This window comes from Zonotrichia albicollis, chromosome 4 (assembly GCF_047830755.1).
Source record: "Zonotrichia albicollis isolate bZonAlb1 chromosome 4, bZonAlb1.hap1, whole genome shotgun sequence".
Lineage (NCBI taxonomy): Eukaryota > Metazoa > Chordata > Aves > Passeriformes > Passerellidae > Zonotrichia > Zonotrichia albicollis.
This window is the reverse complement of record NC_133822.1, coordinates 42,302,517-42,325,648: the sequence shown is the minus strand read 5'-3', so window position 1 is coordinate 42,325,648 and position 23,132 is coordinate 42,302,517. Positions and strand designations below refer to the sequence as shown.

The 23,132-nt window shown below is 33.2% G+C and overlaps 1 protein-coding gene across 2 annotated transcripts in view; it reads right to left on the bottom strand.

The window, feature by feature from the left end:
• Positions 1-23,132, bottom strand: part of CEP290 (centrosomal protein 290) — a 49,130-nt gene that overhangs the window by 18,934 nt on the left and 7,064 nt on the right. Inside the window, exons 12-34 of one of the 2 annotated variants that reach the window (XM_074539644.1) lie at positions 22,948-23,070; positions 20,991-21,114; positions 20,282-20,454; positions 19,702-19,864; positions 18,975-19,075; positions 18,795-18,882; positions 18,213-18,325; positions 17,390-17,474; positions 16,107-16,249; positions 15,769-15,933; positions 14,694-14,843; positions 13,580-13,695; positions 12,022-12,124; positions 10,533-10,763; positions 9,228-9,401; positions 7,947-8,058; positions 6,956-7,161; positions 4,727-4,878; positions 3,635-3,746; positions 2,416-2,871; positions 1,194-1,358; positions 870-977; positions 657-791 (exon numbers count right to left, since the gene is read on the bottom strand). In XM_074539644.1, the coding sequence (XP_074395745.1) occupies positions 657-791; positions 870-977; positions 1,194-1,358; positions 2,416-2,871; positions 3,635-3,746; positions 4,727-4,878; positions 6,956-7,161; positions 7,947-8,058; positions 9,228-9,401; positions 10,533-10,763; positions 12,022-12,124; positions 13,580-13,695; positions 14,694-14,843; positions 15,769-15,933; positions 16,107-16,249; positions 17,390-17,474; positions 18,213-18,325; positions 18,795-18,882; positions 18,975-19,075; positions 19,702-19,864; positions 20,282-20,454; positions 20,991-21,114; positions 22,948-23,070 (3,498 nt within the window). Of the gene's footprint in view, positions 1-656; positions 792-869; positions 978-1,193; positions 1,359-2,415; positions 2,872-3,634; positions 3,747-4,726; positions 4,879-6,955; positions 7,162-7,946; positions 8,059-9,227; positions 9,402-10,532; positions 10,764-12,021; positions 12,125-13,579; positions 13,696-14,693; positions 14,844-15,768; positions 15,934-16,106; positions 16,250-17,389; positions 17,475-18,212; positions 18,326-18,794; positions 18,883-18,974; positions 19,076-19,701; positions 19,865-20,281; positions 20,455-20,990; positions 21,115-22,947; positions 23,071-23,132 lie in introns of those variants that run through there. The other variant, XM_074539645.1, reaches the window with a different exon arrangement.

Here is a 23,132-nt window from a genome sequence, read left to right as displayed (position 1 = left end):
CTACAACAAAAGGCAATTTCTGCATTTCCAGAATTCAAACACTGGAAAAAAATCTCTCTTTTCAAGAAATGTACCAGAAAAATTTGTCTAAATATACTTATAAACACAAAGCACTTTGTACTGGGATCTGTCTGTATGGGATTACTATTAGATGAAAATGTCCTAGAATATCATTACTATGTCTTTATGTATTATTTGCTTGGCACATGACACTTAAACAACTCCTTTTGTTCTACTAAATTAAGAAGCTGGTGTTTTACAAATTATTTAAGAACCACAAGCAGAGTAGCAATTTAACAACCCAAGATAAAAGTATTTTGTAGCACTTGCTAAATTTAACTATGCATAGTCAAATGAATTTTGTACAGCAAGAATAAATGCATTAATAAAACATTATAAAATTCTAAAGACTAAATGGATTAATAAAACCTACTAAATGGATTGATAAAAACATTATAAAATTCTCCTGCATGATTTTTTCCAATGGAAAAAATATTTCATTTTGCTCACAGTGTGATTATATTATTTACATTTTCCGAGTGTTAAGCATGTCTAAATGACATTTTAAAAAGAATATTTTTCTGGGGAAAAAAAAGTAAAGGCATATGGAAACACAAACTTCTTCACATTAAATTATAATTTATACATTAAATTACCTCCTCCAGTGATCTGCAGGTTGCCCTAGTTTCCAGGATTGTTTGAATATATTCCTGAATCTTTCTTAAAGCCAACTCAAGTTGTTGTGGGATTGGCAAACTAGGGTCTGGAACTGAGCCTGTAGCATCTTCAAACTGCACAGAAAAATTGATATTCATGTAATCTGACAGCTCTGAAAAACATGCCTATGTGCCTACTTTTAGTGCATGTACCTTTAAAGCTGTGCTAAGTATTTCAGTTTGTTGATGATCATACTGGTCTAATTGGCGCTGCAGTTCTACTTCTCTCTGGTCCCAAGCCATTTGCCTTTCTTCATGAAACTGTAACAAAATAGTTAGTTTATTTATTGAAGGCAATGGGAATTTCATAGAAAACTTCAACTGAAAAAAGAGTTACCAAAAAGTAAAACACTTAAATGAGCTATTAAAAAGGATTATAAAACCAAGATATAAACACTTATGTTAAAAAGCTATTAGAAAATCAATTAGTAAAATAAGGAATAGTATATTTTTTCAATAGCATGCAGGAATACATACCTTGTTCTGCTGTACAATTTCTTCTTCCAGGTTACTGATTGTACATTCATATTCAGAAATTATATTACGCAAATATTTCACCTCTTCTTTTTGCTTGACTAATTCTCGACTGAGTTTAAGTTCCTGCAGATGCAGTTCCTCCATTTTCATGTGCCATACAATTACCTTGCAATGAATAACACAGAGTATATTAAAATTTACCCCAGGCCAACTAACTCGGCTTCGCTCTTTGGCTTTGAGGCAGGATGGAACTTCTCAGACTAACTGGAAGTCACGTGTTCTGCCTTTTTAAGCTTCTTCACTTGTCTTGAGGGAGGCAGCATGACAAGAGTATGAAACTGCAAGGGGAATGACTGATAAGTGCAGCAGCCAACTGGAGAGGCAACAGGTTTCCCTTACACTGACAAAAGTGCATTGCAAACAATTTTCAAATTATTCAAGTTATACCTTATGTCCAGGCTGAACAAAAAAAAAGTATGCAAGAAGTTTGGTTTGTATTTTCTAAAAGAGCAAGAGAATTCAAAATCATTAAAAACTGTACATATTCAAAAAAATGTACATGTACTAAAAATAACAGACATACTTTTGTCAGAATGCTCTAGAAAAATATTTGAAAATTGACTTAAAACTATAACATGCCCAGAGCATTACAAGGATTACTTACATGCAGACAACTTTAGTCACAACAGATACAATCATAATATCTAACATACAGTTTTCTTGAAGTGAGAAAGCATTCTTAAGATTTCAGGGTGACACTGCTTACAGTTGCAAAATATGCTTAAGCAGAATTTACATGAGCATAGTAACATTTCTAACCATGCTGTCTAAATTACTGCCTCTGGATTTTTTTTTAAAAAGACATAGATCTGGAGTGAAGATTTCACTGCAAGCTCATGGGACAAAACTTCAAAATGCTACTCTGTATTTAATTTATTTCATTATTTAATTAGATTCATAATTTAATTCAATTTAATATAACTGCACTTAAGGTTAGTGTCTAGTTCCTATGTGTCTTAATTTGGCACAAAAGAAGATAATTACATATATCTGCACTGATTTCTACAAAAAACAAAATATGACAGCTGTCATATTCTAACAGTGTATTTTGAAATGAGTAAGTTTTACATTGAAACATATATTTAGAATACAAACCGAACTAAAACTGAATTTAAATGCAGATCAGATAAGCAAAGGTATTCAAAGCTACAAAATGACAAACCTTTTGAGCTCCTCTGCTATCCTTCAATGCACTTACTAATTCTTCTAAACTTTTCAGTTTCAACTCCAGCTCTAAAGCTCTGTTTTCTGCATTTCTTCGCTCCTGCTGGGCATACTGAACTTCTTCCAAGATCTTCAGTTTGTCATTCTGTAGCTGAATCATTGTTTTAGAGAATTTTTCTTGCTGTGCTAAAGGCAGAGCACCACTAAACTGTCGCCGCAAAGACTGAACCGTCTGTTGTAGATGCTTGGCTCTATTTCTTCCTTCAAGTCGGGCAAAATATAAGGCTTGATCTCTGTCATCAAGCTTCTGCTCCAAACGTAGATTATGGATCTCCATCTTCTCTAGTTTCAACTTAAGCTTCTCCAACTGGTCTACAGCAACAGATTCACTACCTTGAAGAGCTACAATATCTTGATGCAGTTTTGCAATAATTGCTTTTTCATCTGATTGTGCCTAAGAACAAAATTGATAGAACAAATTTATTTTTCATTTTAACGCAGAACATGTTAACACATGCATAGGGTGTAAACAAGCTATTTTTAATATATATGTGTTATATACTGCGTGTATTATTCCACAGAGAAGAGTAAGAATCAGCCTCTAACAGGCTTTTAATTTTTCCATTATTGTTTCTACAGGCACATTTTAGAAGTACACCTTTTCAGATACTGATCTTAAGAATGGTCTCTTTCCAAAATACCAGAAACTGAGGAAGAAATATGTACCTAAACTTAGAAAATATGATAATATTAAAGCTGACACAAGTGTTGGATTTAAGGTCTCAAATAGTTTTATAATGTGAAACCAAATTCCAATAAATTGTTTTAGCTAATAACAAAACAAAATAGTAAACCTGTTGCAAATCTTCAATATTTACAAGTAATTTCTTGCTTGTGAAAAATGATCAGACTTTCCTCACTGTGAGTTTTTCCTTCACCATGAGCTATTGATGATAGAAGAATGAATATTATGTAAACAATATGGAAAAAGGTCAGGATCTGTAATAGCTGCACAGCTAGAATGGAGTAAATAGTGAAGGGAATAATTAATGTAATATCGAACTTTTGAAAGGGTATGGGCACTACAAGGACTAGCTTGCTAAGATTCTTCTGAAATACTTTTGCTGCTTTCTAATTCAATGCAAAATTACTTCATTTCTTCTCACTCCAGGGAAAAAAGAATCCAAACTGCAGCTTTGATAAAGGTTAAATTTTACCTGATAATCTAAAATTTGCATTCTAAGATATTCCACTTCTTTATCTCTGTATTGCTGGCGTGCCTCCAGAGCTTCAACTTGTGTTCGTGCTACATCAGACAGTTCTCTTAACCTTCCAGGGAAAACAAGAGTATTGTGTCACTTGAAACCAGTGAATAACCTATTATGTTTTTCTACATAAAAGATACTAAGAAAAGTTATGTTTCCTCATATCAAAACATATTTGGATTTCATTCTTTTCAGCATACTCTTCTCTACTACTTAGCGTTCTGTTTAAGAAAATTCTTCTGTGTTGCCTCTCAACTTTTTCACAGGACATTTTCTTATACACTATACAGAAGTTTGCTAGCAGTAACCTACTCCAGGAAAACAATGACATGGGTTTTTTACCTGACCTAATCATCTCTGTCCTCTATTTCTTTCCTACTTCAGGATATAAATACTCAACATTTTCTAAATGCTCAAACATTTCATTCTCAATTCTCTTCTCTGCTTCCCCAAATCTAATAACTTACTTGCAGTGCCAAAAATCACTGCGAGTATCCCTATAGATTTTTCTGGTTTAGGCATATAACAGGATTACATTAATTACTCAAAGACAAATGTTCATACCAACATAGCTAAAAAGCTCCAATTTCTGCAAAGTTAATCTCTTCTAAGTAAATGTAAATCTTCGCACCTACTGTACCTTAATGTTTGAGATATGAGTCTTTCAAAGAAAGAACTGCTTTCCAATTAGTTCTACAAGATTTTCATATACAGAATGGGGGTTGTGGCACAGAAACAAAATCAACTTTAATTAATGCAGAAATACTAGTATAAGTATCTAATTGCACACTTACCCTATCTATCCCAGCCAGCACTTAATTCCTTGTTCAAATTAAAGTGAAACAAATTGAATTCTTTGTAGTCAGGAATTAAAAGCTTCATTTTCAATCCTAAATTTGGCATGTATATATGCTCAAAAATACAGGCATTGAAAATTGCATGTTAGTGATTCACCAGTAATGTATCATGTGAGACTAATATGCCTGAATTTTCACACATTTCTGAACATACACTTAATTCAAAATTTATAAATGCAAGACTTACTTTGACACTTCAATCTTGAGCTCCATCTCACGCTTCTCTAGGTCCATAATTTGTCGTCTATCTGCATCACTTACTGCCTTACTTACACTCTTTGACAGTTCATCCCTTAATTCCTGCTCCACTTTCTGTGCCTCAAGATTGATTTTGGTGAGCTTAAAAAAATCAAAACCAGAAAAAAACGAACAAAATGGTCTCCTAAGCACATAACTGCTCAAACTCAGCAATGAAATAGCAGCACCAAAAGTATTTTTTCTTTTTCAGTCATTAAAAAACACAGTTAAGATGTGATGAGGTTGTGTTCAAAAACCAGTTTCCCTTAATCTCTGCTTAAACATCTTTTTTGTTTTCATGATTTCATGCACATAGCAATGGATACACAGTTTGGCACAGAAAAGGATTCAGAACTAAATACAATTTTTATTAGTGAATTTTCTTAAAAACATTACTACAATAACTTGCTCCTAAACTAAAATGAAAAATAAAAACAAATTAAAAAAAAAAGACTTTAAACACTTTGGGAAATGAACAGTCTTATATATTTATATACTGTCTTTTATACTGGCTTTCTTAACACAAACAGAGTTTATAAATGCCAAGACTGACAATAATATTGTGTTCTTTTATTCTTTCTAAAAAAACCTTTCTTAATTAAATGACATTCAAGCAGTCTGATTTTTCAAGTTGATTATCAAATACTGAGGAACCAATAATTCAATTCAAACCAAAAAGCATTTAAAGAAATAATCTTAATCTATCTTAATCCTAACACAAAGAAATCCCAGGACATAATCAGTACATACAGTTGTGGCCCATTATTCTGATACCACTTCTTCTTAAAAAAAAACTAATTTCCTAAATAAACAAAAAGAAGTGCAGGGTATCCTCACGTATCTGGAAAACTAAAAGTAGAATGCTGAAGTTGATTTATGACTTAAAAAATGTATAGTGGACTTCTAGTTATCAGTTCTTAAACTGGTAGTACTTACAGCTTTCATTAATTACATCCATACAATCTTGTTATCTCTTTCTCAAACAAAAAAAGCAATTATACCCAGGTTAGAAGGTAATGACAACAGGAGTATATGAAATAGAAAATGTATGTCCTGGAACTGCAGAAATGGGGCAAAAAGGGATACAGAGGTACTAGTAATAAAGAATGGCTTTAGGCGTTCATCAACTCAGAATGGAGGAAGACCATCAGACCTAAAGTATAAAAGTATCACAAGACAAATAATATATACAAAAGAGAATATGAAAAATGTGACACTAGGGTGCGTCACCTAAAACATTCTTTATAGAAATAAAAGAACCCATCCTATCAGAAAAGACTTCAGCAATGCCACTTCTGAAAAGCTTTATACACTTTCAGTAACTCTATCTCCCAAAGTAATCAAACATTACTAAAACAAGAGAGAAACAGGGAGTCACACAACAGCAATCTAAAAGAGACTAGCAAAGGACAAGGAGTGGAAATGAATACAATCTATCAGCATTCCTATCAATTATTCTCTTTCTGCCCTTGTGCCTAAATTATAGACTAGTAATGTCACAAGAACAAATCTGTACAATTCCCATAAATAAATTTATTGTAGAAACTATAGTAAAGTCTCCTGCTAGTAAAAAAAAAATTTCTATAAAAAATTCAAAAACAAATAGTGTGGACAAAAAAACCTAACAAGTTTAAGACCAATAGGCCAGGAATACTAAGTTTCATCAGCTTCAATGGCACACTATTTCTATATCTGTACTATAGAAAACTTGTGGCATAGGATGTAGCCAGTCTGTAACAGAATCACAACGCTATCATTTGCACGAGTGATGTAAAGTTCTAACCTTTTTTTGAATAATTGGTAATTATAATGAAAAAATTGTAAGAAAAAGAGATCATATGAATTAGACAAAAGAAATAACAATTTTGGAACAGACTTTTTTCTTGCAGTCCACTGACAAAACTAGGAAATTATCTGTCAAGATGCTCATTGTGTGTTGTATTATCAACAAAATTTTAAAATAAACTACTGACAAATTAATTAGTTCTATTTTTACCAATGCCTCTCATATGCAAAATTGCAGCTCTTAAAGGCTACAAAACTATGTTTTGCATCATAAGTTTATTTATACACATTTATTGACACAAATTGATATTATTGATATAAATAATTTTTGAAAAGCTCAAAAATATGTTCTTAAGATGTATCAAATTAGGTTGTTAAATCTCAGCAGATTTACCTCAGCAAATTTTGTTTCCAATTCAAAATTACGTTCTTCTATTTGCTTTACAGTACTCCTTAAGTGTTCATACATTCGTTGTGAATGCTCTGCTCGCTGTCTTTCATTTAGCTCCTTCATTTCCAACATTGTGATTTTTTTAGAAATGGACAAAATTTCACTGTTGGTTATTGCTTTTGTGGCTTTGTCCATGGCATTGTCATCCCCTACAAGAAAAAATATTTAAATTAGACATACACAAACTGATTCAACTATGAAAATTATTTCCTCCATGAAACCAAACATCTTGCTTTATCTGTGTCAAGCAAATTTTAACACAATATCTGGATGCATGGTTATCTGGCCTTACTATATGTTTGAAAAGTATGCAATTTGAATAAAATACTACTATCAATTATGAATGCATGTATCTGCAACCATGGTTACTGAGACTGATAGCTCTTTTTAATGTAGCCTTTCACCTTATGCTTAATACAATTGGCAAACCTTCAGGAAATTTATTTTAAAGTCTGTAAAAGAAACAGGGCTGAATAATGGGAATGAAATCTATAGAAGGAACCCCACCCATTAAGAAAGAATATTTCGTTGCAAGGCATGAAACCAGCAAAATGAACTCACTTTCTTAACAAACTCTGAAACACCATGACAGACAATCAAGTTAGACCATATTAAGAAAAAAAAATTCAGGAGATGTTGTGTTAAAAGATTTTAAACCCCAGACCCAATACCCCTTGACCCAATAACCCAAGAAAGTCAAAGTGGAAGAGTTTCTTTAGAAAAATACTGAACTTGCTTTTAGTCAAATGAAGCTTACAAACAAAAAAATTCAGCACAAAAATGGACATCACTACTGAAAGACATAAAATAGTTATGATTTTTTTTTTATTTTCATTATTTTAAGACACATCCATTTTAAAATATTTTAAAGTATTACTTTTATACAGGATATACCATTTGGTGTTTAATGTTGCAATATAACTTTCATACTTGCCCAGTTTAGTCATCTGCTCCCAAGCTTGTTCTACAGTGTGAAGTTTTTCTTTTGTGATCTCCAGTTCCTTATTCAATGAAGATATCTGTGCTTTCAGGGATTCATTCTCACGCTATATGACAGAAAAGTTGCAACATAACAGCGAACTATTTCATTGTAGCAGATTTCATCTTTAGTATCTATGAAATCTTTTAGATAAACAGACTTTGTGTGTGACCCCTAACCTACATATATGGCAACAGAAGACTATATGTTTGTAAAGTGTATATATTTGTAAAGTGTTAAAGTATGTCTTTGTCCTCTGTATCCTCCTGTCACAGCTAGTGAATACTGTGAATTTTTATTACCAGCAGCTGAGATTCCTACAGCAGCTGGAATTAGATGAGAAAATCTTTGTAATGAGGTGCATACTGAGCACCTCATTAACAGTGGGAAAGAAATACTTCTGGAGTACTTCATCCTACAAAGAATACTTCCTCTTGCACGTTAATACCTCTTTGAGACAGATCACATTTCTTTTAGTTTTCTTTTAAGCGTCTAATATGATGGCAAATGTTACTTTTGTAAATGTTCTTTCACTCCTCCAAATAGAAATACGAATTTCTGCATTAACCAATAAAACAAATTAAATACTTTATATTAATTTTCAATTTTAGTTTTCTGGACACATTTTTAGTTGATATATTATTCTCTAGCTCTATGAAGTTGCTGAAATAGGTAATGCAAGTTTTCATACACACAAAATTCCATAAAATAGACATAGGAGTCCTTCATTCTTTACCACCCATGAAAAGTGGGAGGTAGTAACATATCTTTGAAGCCAACTTCACAGTTCTTGAGAAGAAACTCCCTTCTACTTCAGAATAAAAGTTTTACGAGAAGAGTTAAATATTTGCAGTATCTACAATATTTTGCAAGTACATTATCAACAATCTTTGGCTTCTTTTATGGAAGTAAAATTAAAAGCTTTACTCTTTTTGGAACTAAACATTTCATTCCTGGGAAAGCTGGGAAGTAGTAAGAGCACATACTTTGAGAGTAAGCTTTCAAAGTGTTTACATTCATTCTACTTTCCTTATGACCTCCAAACCTGAAAATGATAGCAAACACTCCTCCTGCCTGTCTCATTTTAGTAATCAAAGAACTAAAAGTAATTTCTGAGAGAACATATCCAAAGCTTAGTTTAAAGAGCAAACAAACAAATAAACAAAGAACCAAAAGGAAATGCTTTTCTGTCTGCCCATTTTTTCGCTTAGGGTTAAAATGTAACACAAACATTACCTCTGTGTGTTCCATGTTTGTTGTCCGTTGCACAAGCAAATTATCTTTCTCTAACATCTCCCTGTATTTAGCAGTTAATGCATTGTACTGCTTATTGGCCACTTCTAGCTCAGACAATGGCACGCTACTGTCCAGCACTTTTTGCAGAGCTGCAATCTTAAAGCTAGCCATTTCCTATGAAAATAATCAACACAATAGGTTACGAAGGTCATCTAGAAATTTAAACATAAAACTACTCCATGTAAAAAGAATAATACTTAATACAATGCTTTGTATATTAGTTTATTTTTCTAAATTACTGTTCATCTTCAAAAATCACCTGCAATAAACACTGACAAAACTTCTCTGATATTCCAACTCTCTGGGTAGTTTTATCAACAGTTGCCTCTCAAGGCACTGTCAAAAGGTATCTTGTAAAATGAATACAGGCCCTTGAAACCTGCAAGACCAAAAGGTAAGATTCATCATTCATATGATGATCAGAGAATCATAGAATGGTTTGGGTTGGAAGGGCACCTTGAAGATCATCTAGTTCCAAACCACTCTGCCATGGGCAGGGACACCTTCCAATAGACCAGCTTGTTCAGAGCCCCATCTGACCTGGCCTTGAATGCTTCCAGGGACAGGGCATTCACAACTTCTCTGGGCAACCTGTGCCAGGGCTCACCACCCTCACAGCTAAGAACTTCTTCCTAATATCTAATCTAAATCTACTCTCCTTCAGTTTGAAGCATGTCCCCCTTGTCCTGTCACCATACACTATTGCCAAAAGTCTCTCTCCATGTTTCTTGTAGGCTCCCTCCAGATACTGGAAGGCCAGATTTAGGTCACCACAGAGGCATCCTTGTTTCCAGTCCGAATAATCCCAATTCTCTCAGCCTTTCCTCACAGCAGTCACACTGCTTTTGATGCAGCCCAGGATGTGTTTTGGCTTTCCAAGCTGCAAGTGCACATGGGTGAGTGACATCCAGCCTCCCATCCACCAGCACCCCCAAGTCCTTCTCAGCAGGGCTGCTCTCCATGCGTTCACTCCCCGGCCTGGATTGGTACCAGGAGTTGCCCTGACCCAAGTGCAGCACCTTGCACTGTGAATATGAGATTCACATGGACCCACTTACTGAGCTTGTCCAGGACACAGTACTTATATAAATACAAAGAATATTTCTGCAAGATTTGTAACACCAATTAAAAACCTTTTGGAAAATGCATTCAAGAAACCAGTAATAAATCCATTTAAAAACAAAGGGTATTTCTTTGCCAACTGTAAAAATAAAAAATGTGTGTTATTACTGCCATAAACTATACCTTAAATCGCTGCAAGTTTCCAATCTTCCCTGTAACTGCAGTCTCCATATCTGTTATTTCACCCTTTAGTTTATCATTTTCTTTTCTGAGGTGCCGCTCCATTTCAAGTAAAGTGGTACACTGCCTCGTTAGTGATTTTTCATTAACTCGTAAAACAGTTATTTTTCTATTATTTTCTGCAAGTACTTTCTTTGCTTCATCAGGATCCATCTGAAGTGCATCGAGTAAATTCTGTAAAACATTTTTTTAAAACAATACCTTTGTACATAAGTATGGTAAAGCACAACTACATACACAAGATTTTTTATGTATTTTTTAATCTAGGTGGAAAAATTCCATTAATTTGTCTGAAATAATTTCTTTTTGCTAATAAAATATGTACACATACTCAACATATGCTCAAACATACAATATTCTAAGAAAATGATGAATTTTCAAAACCAGTAGCTAAGTACATTTGACTAACTGGAATTTTAATTAATGCTGACACTTTCACAATTTAGAACAAGAATGGTTCTCTGCATTCACTCTCATCAGTCCTCCCATTTATACTAGAATAAAAAATTGCACTGGAACAATTTTCTAAACAAAATAGAAGTCCTGTGGCTCCAAACAAATCTAATACTCTTCTACTTCGAAGATCAAACCTGTACTTGTAAAGTAAAAAACCACAGGAATCCTTCCATAGTAACATTTATGTGTACATGTGACACATGTGTTTGCATGCATGTGTAAAAAGATGAATTGTTTCCTGTTTTTCTGAAACACTGATTCATATACATTAACAGCTATATATAATGAAAATAATAACCTTAATTCTTAGTGTAAACCGATGCGTTTTCCAAGGGCTTGTTTGCATGAACCTCCTCCAAATCAAACAGCCTGGGTAACAACTCCTGTTCAGAGAGCAGTGTGGGTGTAAAGAGTGGGTGTGAACAGAATACCTGCCTTAGAAGGCATTTCCTCAAAACTGATAATGTTGAAGAGAAAGATCACCATTAACCAGACTGAAGGGTAACCATAAAATTAGAGGCTTCTTTATTTGAAGTTGTCAGCTTGAAAACAGGCATTAAAAAAGCATAAAAACTTCTAACAGCAAAGGCAGAACGGGCTATAATGCAGCACACATAACCTAGCTAGCTTCAGAAGCCTCTCCATTGTTCCTGTATCTTCCCTGGTGGACACCACACCTCAGCACTCCAGACAATGGTCTGGGGGTACTAAGTGCAACAATTAGGGACCCACACCTCATCAGGTGAGTGATGTGACCTCTTGGGGTGGTTTCTCCCCAGTGCATGGATTAGTAGACTACAGGAAGGCCAACAGGCACACGCAACACTGGAGCACCCCCATGCATACACAGCACCCTGGGACAGGCATAAGGTGTGTGTACACATTTTCCCCATCTAATAAACAAGAGTAGTGTATTAAAACCTCTGTTCTATGTCCTAAAATGTTTTTGAAAATTGAAAGTAACAAAATTACTTACAGAATATGCCTTTATCTTCATAGCATCCTCTTCTTTTTGCTCTTCTAGTTTTTTCATTTCCTTTTTAATATTTTCTGATTCTTTTTGCCAGCTTTCTTTTTGACTAAAACAGTACCAAATTTTAATTTATTATAATGAAAGAGCTGATGATTTTTAAAGCTGTACTTCAAAAGCAATTCCGAAATATTGCAAACTAAGGTACTTACTTTCAGCAGTAAGATAATTTGAAAAGCACATGATAAATTGCAGATGGATTACTGAAAAACAATATCCTCTGTTTAGCCTACAGCCGGATAAATGATGAAAATAATTCTTCAGTGTCTTATTTGTTCTTCAAATGTATATTATTGATGCTTAAAGGATGTAATTTCCCACCATTGTTTTTTCAGTGAAAACCACACCCAAAACATAAAAAGATTCAGCTAATTCAGCTTCACTTTGGCCCAAACTACTCTCCTCTGTTCATTTTTATTTATATTTTTGGGAGAAAAAAAACCAACTATGATCTTTCATACATGTCTAATAAGGAAGTTCTTATAGACTATAGTTCTTATAGTTTAGGATAGTTTAAAAATGGTTCATCAAGGGTATTTTAGAAGTAGTATTTTCTCTCCAAAGAGGTATCTAAGTTTCTTGAATAATAGAGTAAAATGGAGGAGAATTAAAGAAAATTCTTTGAAAGTGACTTTAATCGGATGTCAAGTCGAAGAATCTCCTTCTGTAACTTCAATCTGTACCAGCTTTAGAGAAGGAACCTTGAATCATCATTTTATCCCTGTTGGATATTGGAGATCTCTCACCTAGTAGTAAATGAGTAAATGAGGCAGTATATTACAGCCTTCAATAAAAACTGTCTCTTTTATGACTAAAAAAAAGATAACATTGTCTGGGAATCTTAATTGATTCAAAGAACAAACAGAAGTTTCTGAAAAGTTAAACGCTTATTCCAGAAGCCATCTGGGTGACTGTTCATCCCAATCCAGAGAGTATCCAACTAATAGTTTGCAATTGAAAAATCCAAATTATCATGTTCATCCCTATCCTCTCAACAGATTAAAATATCTTTTTAATTTTTTTGACCATAAGAATAATTATATGGAATTTAGGTTCACTGAAGCATATAAAAGGAGTCCAAAAGAAAAGCAACCACAAAATCCTGATAACCTGAAATTTTCAGAGATCTCTGACTGTATTTGGACAGCAGTTTTCTTTTTTCCCTTCCCTCCTCTCCACTCCCAAAAACCTATTAGAGCCCATACTTGAAAGCAAAAGAAAATGAGGCTAATAACCATCATACAAGGTTCTAGTAAGTGCAAGATATCAGATATAGGAAGCACAATGAAATCTTCATGATAAAACATGCAAAATGAGAAGAACTCCAACAGAATATGGTTTTCTGAATCTTTACAGGACTAAAGAAAATGCATGGAGTCCATATCCAAACATGGCTGCATTTATTACATTAACCAAAGAAATTCAACACAGTAGCAAATCTTGTTTCAAGACTGTTAAATATTTAGATAATTGAACTTTCATAATTCAGAAAGGAGAGCAATACCTTTGATATTCTTTATACAGCAAGCCTTGTTGATGACGAATTACTGCAAATTTTCTCTTGTAGTCCTCCACTGCATCTTCTAATTGTTTAAGCAACTTTTCTTTGTTTTCCAGTTCCTAGTTATTATTTTCCAAATAAAAATACATATATTATTAATGTAAGTTTTAAACATGAAACTAGCAATTTAATTAAAATGGCAGTCCTTTGTGTTTTCATGATAGATGCTTCTGTCATGAACTGTGTGAACTATGAATATGAAATATGCATTTTCTTTAGAAGCAACAGATGAAAAAATTCAATGAGTTTCAGCATTCACATTTATTGGTGTGAAAGAGAACACAAAGCCTGCACTGCAGTTTCAGCCCTCAAAGTTCAAAACACTAGCTCACAAAGAAAACTAAACGTCTAACTGGCAAGGGGCATTTTCCCCTCATTTTCTCAAATACTCTTCTACTTTATAAGCACACAGAGTTGAAAAAATATTTTCTAATGAAAAATGAAAAAATTATCAAAGACATAAAAAGATAAATTAACAATAATAAAAAGGTAACTTTCTTTTTTTACTCCAATTCTGAAATAGTTCTTCATTACTATATGCCTGTTTGCTATGCTTCCCATGGGAATCTCTGGAATTGGTTTCAATGTATTCATGCCTTTATTTACAATTGTCGATGTATTTTTGACAAATAACGGAATGAAAAATCATATAGTAAATGACTAGAGACCTTGGCTCTATAGGGAAAAACTGTTCAAGTAGGATTTGCACATGCAGACTCAGGTGTGGAATCCAGACAGCAGTAAGAGAGAGGTTCTCATAGAAAGAGTGTAACTGTGGAAGTAGAAGGAAGAGTGGGCAAATATTTAAAACAAAATTCAGATTTAAAACATAAAAAAACCTGAATTGCTGTCCATTTAGTTAGCCATTACCTTTCAGGCTTACAGCACAGCACAATACTTACAACTTTAAATTACAGAATATCCCAAAGAGTTTAGTAGATGCTAATAAAATAATGTTGTAGACATCTCTCATGTCCATACATGGCATTCTACTGGACTTGAAAGGAATTAGATACATGTTACAAATACTCTTTATTTCAAGGAATATATGAGTTACCTGTGTAAGATGTATTACATATTCATTCAGAGAATTAATTGTATTAACACTTGAAGGAGCCATTCCTTCTGGAAGATTCACTGTCTGGAAGACAATATTGGCACCTTCTGACTGATGTAGTAAGCAAATTTCATTTTTCATTTGTTCAATCTAAAGACAGGATACAAAACTCTCATAAAGAAGTAGCTCTTGCTATTAGATTAAAAAAAATGATGAAAAATGTACTGCTACATCAGTTGTTATTAACAACCTAATAATTTCACTTAAATTCTAAAACACTCTAATACTCCTTACAATATCCTTTAAAAAATGCTATGATTTCATAAATCAATAAATGCATAATAAATCAATCCAAATTTTCAAATTACCCCAGCAATCAGAACAACTATACATGTAATCACAGTTTTATTCCCAATTGTTTAAAACATGGTACATTCCTACTCCTTTAGTAAGATTAAGTTATGGAAAGAATTATTGCAGTGGCTATTTGACAGTTTTTTCTAAATAAATCTTTGCCTTTTCATTTAATTTAAAAGCTCTCTGGTTTTCTAACACTATTTTAGAGGATTAGTTTGTCACCAAAGCTGTGATAAAAGGCAAATTTAAATTTAGCTTCTTGTGAGATAATATTTCATTCATCATTCCTTCCCTAGAAGAATCATTCCACAGAATAAATTGTACAACTTAAAACAAGATATAGGACTTTAAAGAACGATTCATCATTTTAATCACTGAATTTCTGTTACATATTTATAAATAAAAAATGTAAGATTCCTGGCTTTTTTGAAGAAACAGATCTGTGAGCTTTTTTGGACACAGCTCTCCCCAGAAGACAGGCATACCTGGTGTTTAACATGATGGAATATTGCAAGGATAAAGTAACATAAAGAAGAGTAAGACCTGAAGTTTAAAAGGGCAAATTAGTTAGTCCTCTACATAAATTTCAGTAAGATTTGTACAATGACACTGTTCAATAAGCTGAATTCAGTGTCTTATAGATCCTGTAGATTGTTCTAAATTATCAGAACAGACACTTTTGAAGTTGGAAATAAATTATATAAAATAAATTATATACCTTTTCATTGGCACTTGCCAGCTGATTAGACAAACTTGTTGCTTCCTTCTGAGTCTCTTTTAGCTCCTGTCTCAATTCCTCATTTCGTCCTGTAAGCTGGTCAACCTGGGCTTTCAAGTGTACACTAGCATCAAAGATCCCCTCTGAATTCTTTGACTCCATTGCCTAATGCAGTAAACAGTTAATTACCATAACAAAGAAAAAGTGTAGAAAAGCTTTCATTTTTTCAGAGTAAACTGGAGCTCTCAAATTTAGACTACATGAAATCAGCAAAAAGCATAACATGTTATCCCTGTAAATCCTACAAAGCTAAATAATAATTTAGAAGGCAAGCTTACATGAACTAAGCGATCCAGACTAGGGATTATTAAGGCTGTTTCTCCTCCCTTCATACTAGAATCCTTCTGCATTTCCTTGATGGCTTGCAATATTTCTTTCATTCCTTGTTCAAGTTGTTTATTCTCTTCTGATAACTCTTTTACTGCAATAAAAGTTGTAAATCTGTCAAAAAGCACTGAAAAAATTATTTAAGGTTTCCTAGGACATTTCATCATGATTCTTGTTGATTTGAAACATTAAAAGAATGTTCATGTTACACATACACAGGCATAAGCAATTATGAAATGAAAATCAAGAGCTGCTAGGAATATCTGGGAGATGAAATACGTGATGATATATCAAAAAAAAAAAAAAAAGCTTCATGGGACACAAGTGACTTTACTGAACCTTCCAGTCTTCAATGTTTACTTCACTTTAAACTTCTTTAGTAGCATGTGTATTACCAATACAGAAACACAGCTGTACAGCTGTGTTGGAAATGTCTGGGTGTAACAATGAAGTATCTAAGAATTGCCTGAATTCCTTCTCCAGAATAAGAAAAAAGGAGCATTTAATCTATGTGGCTGTCAAGGAGTCTCAAGACTTTTACCACCTGTAGTTTCTCAATCAAATTCCGATTTCCAGCAAAAATGAGAACTGTTAAAACTGAAAAAAATCACAACAAACCTGTCAGGACATTGTCTGCATTCAAACAATATCGCTACTCATCCTGAACACCCAGGAGTGAGCTGCAAAAACTTGAGTAGTTTCACCAAGTCTATTTTGAAAATTCAAAAAGAATTTTAAGAATTCACATTTTCTGAGGAAAAAAATTAAACTTCTTGTCCAGAGAAATTAGAATTATTTTTATTTCTGTGTTTTTAAACAGTGCACTTCAGCTAACATAGATATATATGTAAGCAGCAAGTGGCTCTAATTCCCCAATACTTCCTTTTAGCCAGAAAAGCCCTACAGTTACACAAACTGTATAATTGTTACAAGTGGGATTACTCACACACCTAAAGACTTTACTAGGTCTGAATCAATAAGGAAACACATTAGAGATAACATTTTGATGTATTTAGTGTGAATAAACTATGTTTCATGTACTGTCACTGCTTTGGTAACACCATAAATGTATATTTACACATAGACACAGGGATATGCATTAATATAAACACAAGATTTTTTTTTACAAGTCAGATATTTATGATCACAATTACAGAAACAGAACAACTAAATAAGCAAACTATCTATAGGTACCTGATAATGTTCCCTAGTTTTAAAACAGGCTGCAACTCACATTTAGATTGAAATTTGGCCATTACAGTCCTGTTCTTCTCCAAGTCTCTCTCTCTCTCACGTAATTCCGTTGCAAGATATTCATTCTAAAGAAAAAAACACAGAATCTAATTTTAGCAGTTTAATATTTTAGTCCCAGACTTTTTCAAATTTAAAATAGGCATTCATGAAAATTTCCCCATGCACATACTGATTTCTTGCCTAAATAGGAACAGAAATGGATGCACTGGAATAGTTACATGAGGTGTATCCCATATTACACTGTCCATAGCGAAATATGTACTCTTGGGTCATGCAGCAGCTGGAATAGTGGTCTGGTACAAAACAGAAGTCTGTGGGGCCTTGCAAGTTGTAGCTCTACATATGAAAACACCAAGAGTTTCAAAATTACACTTGTGTTTAACTAGTTGCCACTCTATCTCATAGACTTAGAACCTAAATGAACAGAAAAACTGTTTTTTTCCAAGTGATCTGAATTCTCGTGTATGCCACAAGTTTTTCCCATAGCCTTTCTGTTTTCAGCTTTAGTTTTCAGTCTTCAGAACTTCAGCGGGTGCTATTCCATCTGCAAGTGTGTTTCTCCATTGCACATTACATGAGCTGCTAGCGAGTATTTACAAAAAATATAGAATATTCACTTGTCTTCTAAAAAATATTATAAATTATTCATTTTAGGATTTTTTAAAAGCAGTTAATAAAAGCCCCTAGATAAGTATTTTAACAAGTATTTACTTGTTTTAACAAGTATTTACTTGTAAATAGGTGGTTTTAGTTACTGAAAGAGAAATACAAGAAATGTTCATAAACTTGCTTAATGAACCTACTTTTGCTTCTACTTCAGCAATGTCATGTCTGTTCAAGAAATCCAACTTCCTTGTATTCTTTCCCTTCTCTTCAGTAAAGCTATCAGTCATTGACATATTAGCAGCATCCAATCCTAATGCAAGCAGATGTAAAAGTAATAAATTATTAGGAAATTTTAACTGGTCTTCAACCAAAAGAATACACTCCATTTATTGTATCTGAGTTCTAGTTTTCTACCTTTCCATCTGAGCATTATGGTACCATGAGTGGAATGGAATTGAAATTTTAAGAATTTTGGAACACATGAATTATGTTGATTTACTGGAAATTTTGGGAAGATGATCCTACACCTATTGCAAAGCAAAGACAGAAGGCCCAGAGGTGCATTACAAGTCATCACAACTCAAGAAGATACTGGGCTATAAGATCAGGAATTCCAAAACCACTCACCTCTCCCTACAGATTCAATGCAACGTATTAAGCCATCTAATTTAAACAAATGAGCAAGTATAACATAACTACACTAACTATAAACAGAATTTTTATGTTTATGTATAAGCATAATGTTTTTGAAATGACAGCGTATATCAAAATCATCCTACCTAATGGTGCAACTCTTCTTCCTTTCTCCTGAGCCATCTTACGAATATGTTTTTTTAGTTCAATTCTTTCCTCTTCTAGTCTTTCAATCTGCATATTATTATTCACAAATCAGTATTCCATTTTGTTCAAATGCATTTTTATTATGTAGCTTTTACACAAAAACAGAATTTATCACTTACCTCTTGCAAAAGAATCTGGTTTTCAGCTCTATATTGCTGCTGCTTCAGTGCTTTGCTGTTTCTGAATTCATTCAAATCAATCATTGTCTTTGGCTCAAGACCTACAAGATAAGGAGGAACATTAATGTTAGTTAATGAAGTTGATTTATGTAAGAACATAACTAGAGAAGTAGAGTTAAAAAAATAATTTGTGGGTAGTGGATTGTATTTCAATTATCTATAAAAATATATAACTATCTATATAACATAAATACACATCTTACACTCCATGTATTAAGAGCAGAAGAAAGCTTAATTTACCACAGTTACTCAAAACCCAAAATAAAATAAAGTGGCACCTAGAAATAAATTTATTTACATTTAAATTCTTCTATTTTAAAAGAAGCCTATCTGAAGTTTTCTCTGCGTGTTTCATCTAGCATTACAACTTCAGGACACTACGGTTTCCAGATGCCATATTATGAAGTTTATTAGGCAATGCATGACCGAAGAGGAATCAAAACAAAAAAATAGTAGAGAACCTATTCTCTTACTTTGTTCACTCAAAGGAACCTGTAAGCCAAGTTCATTCATGCAGTTTGTCCAAAATAATTAAAACTACTTGGAAATATTGGCAGAATATAACCAGCTATGTCCAGTGACTTGGCACAGTAAAAAATTTCCATTACAGAATCCTATTTCAATTTTTACACAACAAATAATTGAGCATGTACTGGATATAGCATACCTAAGCGCTCTCTGAGTTCTTCATTCTCATCAAGAAGGTCATTTATTTTAAGTCCAAGTTTATTGACTTCCTTAATTAATGACTCAATCTCATGTTCTCGTATTTTGACTTGCTTTCTTAAATCTTTGATTTCAGCAACAGCTTCTTCCAAGCCATATATTCCCTGTAAAAAACCCACACAGGAAGTAAGAACTAAACAACCAATAGAAGACTTACTAAAATAGATAATGAGTCTTTCTTTCATCATTACACAGACAAGAAAAAATGTTTTTCAACCTCTATCACTCTTTTGCACTATGCTTAGTGAAAAGTTACTGAATAAAACGCAGATTCTGTAAATCTGTCCCTGACTACAGAGGAGCCTGCATATTTCAAAAGTGAGTCCTCCAACTACATGATCCTTTGAAGAATTGTATCTTGAGCATTCAATTACTGTTCAATAGGGAAGGGAAGAACAAAGGGGAAGGGCACCAAAGTTATTTATTTAAGTTTAAATTAGATCAATTAAATAAATATGGGAGAACAAAACAATCTCCTAAAAACATGATTAATACCCTCTCCATTCTGACAAACTGTTTACCAGCTCATAGTCTCTCATTCTTTTTAAAGTGTCAACAAGCTCTTTATCTTTTTCTCTAGCATGTGCTTCTGCCAATTCTGCTGATTTCTCAGCCTCCATAGTTCTCTCTTCTAGCATTTTAAACTTTTCTTGCATATCCCCAATTTGGTTCTGCTGAGCAAGAGATGAGTGACCTGGAAAGAAAAACTTTGATGTTTATAATTCAACTGGGAATTCTTGCTATCTGCCGTTAATCAAGACAGAAACACTTCAGAAAACATTATAAAGGAGATTTTCATTTCCTGCTCTTTTTAATTAGGAAATTACAAGACTACATATAAGAGGTTTGGCTCTCTTTCCCCTAAAATTTCGTTCAAACAATATTTATCATAACTGAGTGCACAGAAAGGACATCAGAATTTATTCGGAATTGCAAGCTATTACTCCCTTTTAATTCTTCATGGAGCTGAGATCTTATATTTTATGTTCTAACTTTTACAGATCAGGTATAATTTTTTTACCCATAAAGCCCACTGAGGTAATCTGGAAAAAATTAAACTCTTCATGAATGTTTAATAAAAGAAAACTAAAAAAAAAATCAGAGACCTAAAAAAAATTACTTAAATAACACAAATCTTTTTCTGTATTTCTAAAAAAATAAAGAATGTAAAGTAAATTTGTGGTTTCTGATTTTCCTGATTTTGACATTAATACAAAACAGTCATGTTACCTTTATCTTTTTGGAGATCATCTTTTAATTTCTCAATAAGGAATGCATTTTTCTCCATTTCTTTGGTATACTGTTCAACTTGCTCAGTAAGCAATCTTATCTGAGCATCTCGCTCTTGCACACCCTATGCACGCAAAAAAAAAAAAATCAACTCCATTTAAGGATCCTCCTTTACTCACAGGTAAACTACCAATGAAGAACACCACATGGGAAATGAAGAAATTACATGTAGCTAATACAAAACAATTTATAGAACATTAAATATACTATACTTACAACAGAGAGTTCAGATATTATCTAGAAGTTTGGTATATAAATGCAAAGCAGGAAAAATAAAAAAGAAAGTAAAAATAAAGCACTCAAACACAGAAAAATAAGCAGCATTTTAGCATAATGACTTTAAATAGAAACAATACTCTCAGAGTTTGCCCGTGTTAGAAGAAAAGTTTTGGATAATACAGGTTTCTTGGCAGCTTCCTGATAAACAATTGCCATTGGGAACTAAGAGACATAAGTTCAAGATAGCAAGGACTAACAATCCATCATACATGACACATGAATTGCAGACAGCCTTTCAGCAAGCCATCTAACTTTTCAAAATTCATATCCTATCTTGTTTTGGATGCATATACATTCATAGGTACACACAGACTGTGGAAGTGACTTCTGTGTATACTACCCTATTTCTGTACTTGTAAATGAACTTCAGAAACAACACAGAAATCTTAACGTTACTTTTTCTGTGACTAATAAAAAGTGCTAAAAGTTAAAAGAAGAGACTTCAAAATTTACAGGAATTAATAATAATAAAATGTAAAATAATAATATTTTAATAATAAAAACCACAAAAATCTCAAGGTCCTTACTTTATGCCAATGCTCCGAAAAACAACTTACAGAATTTCTTACAAATATAACCACATTTGATACCTAAAAGTGCAGAGCTTAGCAAAGTTGTAAAAACCTAGATACAACCCATTAGAATATGAACACACATTGAAGGATAGCAAGCTCAGTCCATTTTGAACAAAAACCTGAGCAGTAACTTGATTAATTTTTAAATGTCTGCTTAAAATACATGCTGATTTACACAAAACATTTCAAAATGCCATGCTAATAATGCCCCCTCCTTCCCCCAGCCCCCCCAAAAAAGCAACCTCTATGGCCATATAAACAGCTAAAACCAAACAACTGCCTATCAAAGTAACTTTCAGCTGCTTTCCTCTTCTGATACTTAAGGCTGGTTTGTAATTTAGAGTGTTTTTCTCTTGAGAAGCTATCTGTCATCAGGTTTGGAAGATGACATAAATATATCTCACCATGCTGCTCAGTTTACAAGAACCCAAAATGTAACATAAATGTCATTACACATTTGCTTAAAAAACTTGAAGCAAGTCAGGAAATCATCCTGTAATGAGAGAGTATGCTTTTCATAGGGACTATTTCAGGATTCCTAATGGGCCATTATTTTGGGGGGACAGGGAGGGGGTTATGTTTTTTAAGAAAGTAGAGACATTCAGAATCATGAAGAACTATGTAATTTTGCCTGAATATGAGAGATACACAAATTCTGACAGTTCTGTCATATGAGGAACCACAGAATTAACAAGATGAGATAAATGAACACAAAAAATAATGTACTAGGTAAGACCGTTCCTTAACTAACAAATTTAGTGGAAGCTAAAGCCATATTTTAGAAACACTACATAATAGATTAATATGAAATTAACAGAGTCAGCTACTAAGAGTTCAGGTCATAGACACATACATACTGAGAAGTTTCCTTTGTACATTGTCTATTAAGCTAACTTTGCAGCGCAATGAATCAACCTGTCTCTTAATTCTCAAAATTAAGTAGTTTGTATTTGCAAACTATGAAAGATTATATACATATTTAGTCAATAGCATATGTAGTTAATGGTGATTTCTATGTGTGCAATGTCTCACATGAACTGTACCTGCTGAAGGGAGAGTATACTGTTTCTGTCTACATCAAGTTGGAGCATTTTCATTTTCTCTTCCAAGTTAAGTAACATTTGCTGATACTCTAGCAGTTCATCATCTTTTGAAGCTAAGATTTTCTGAAAAGAAGATAAAATACCATCAGAACACTTGAAGGAATTCCTAGAAAGGATTTTAAAAG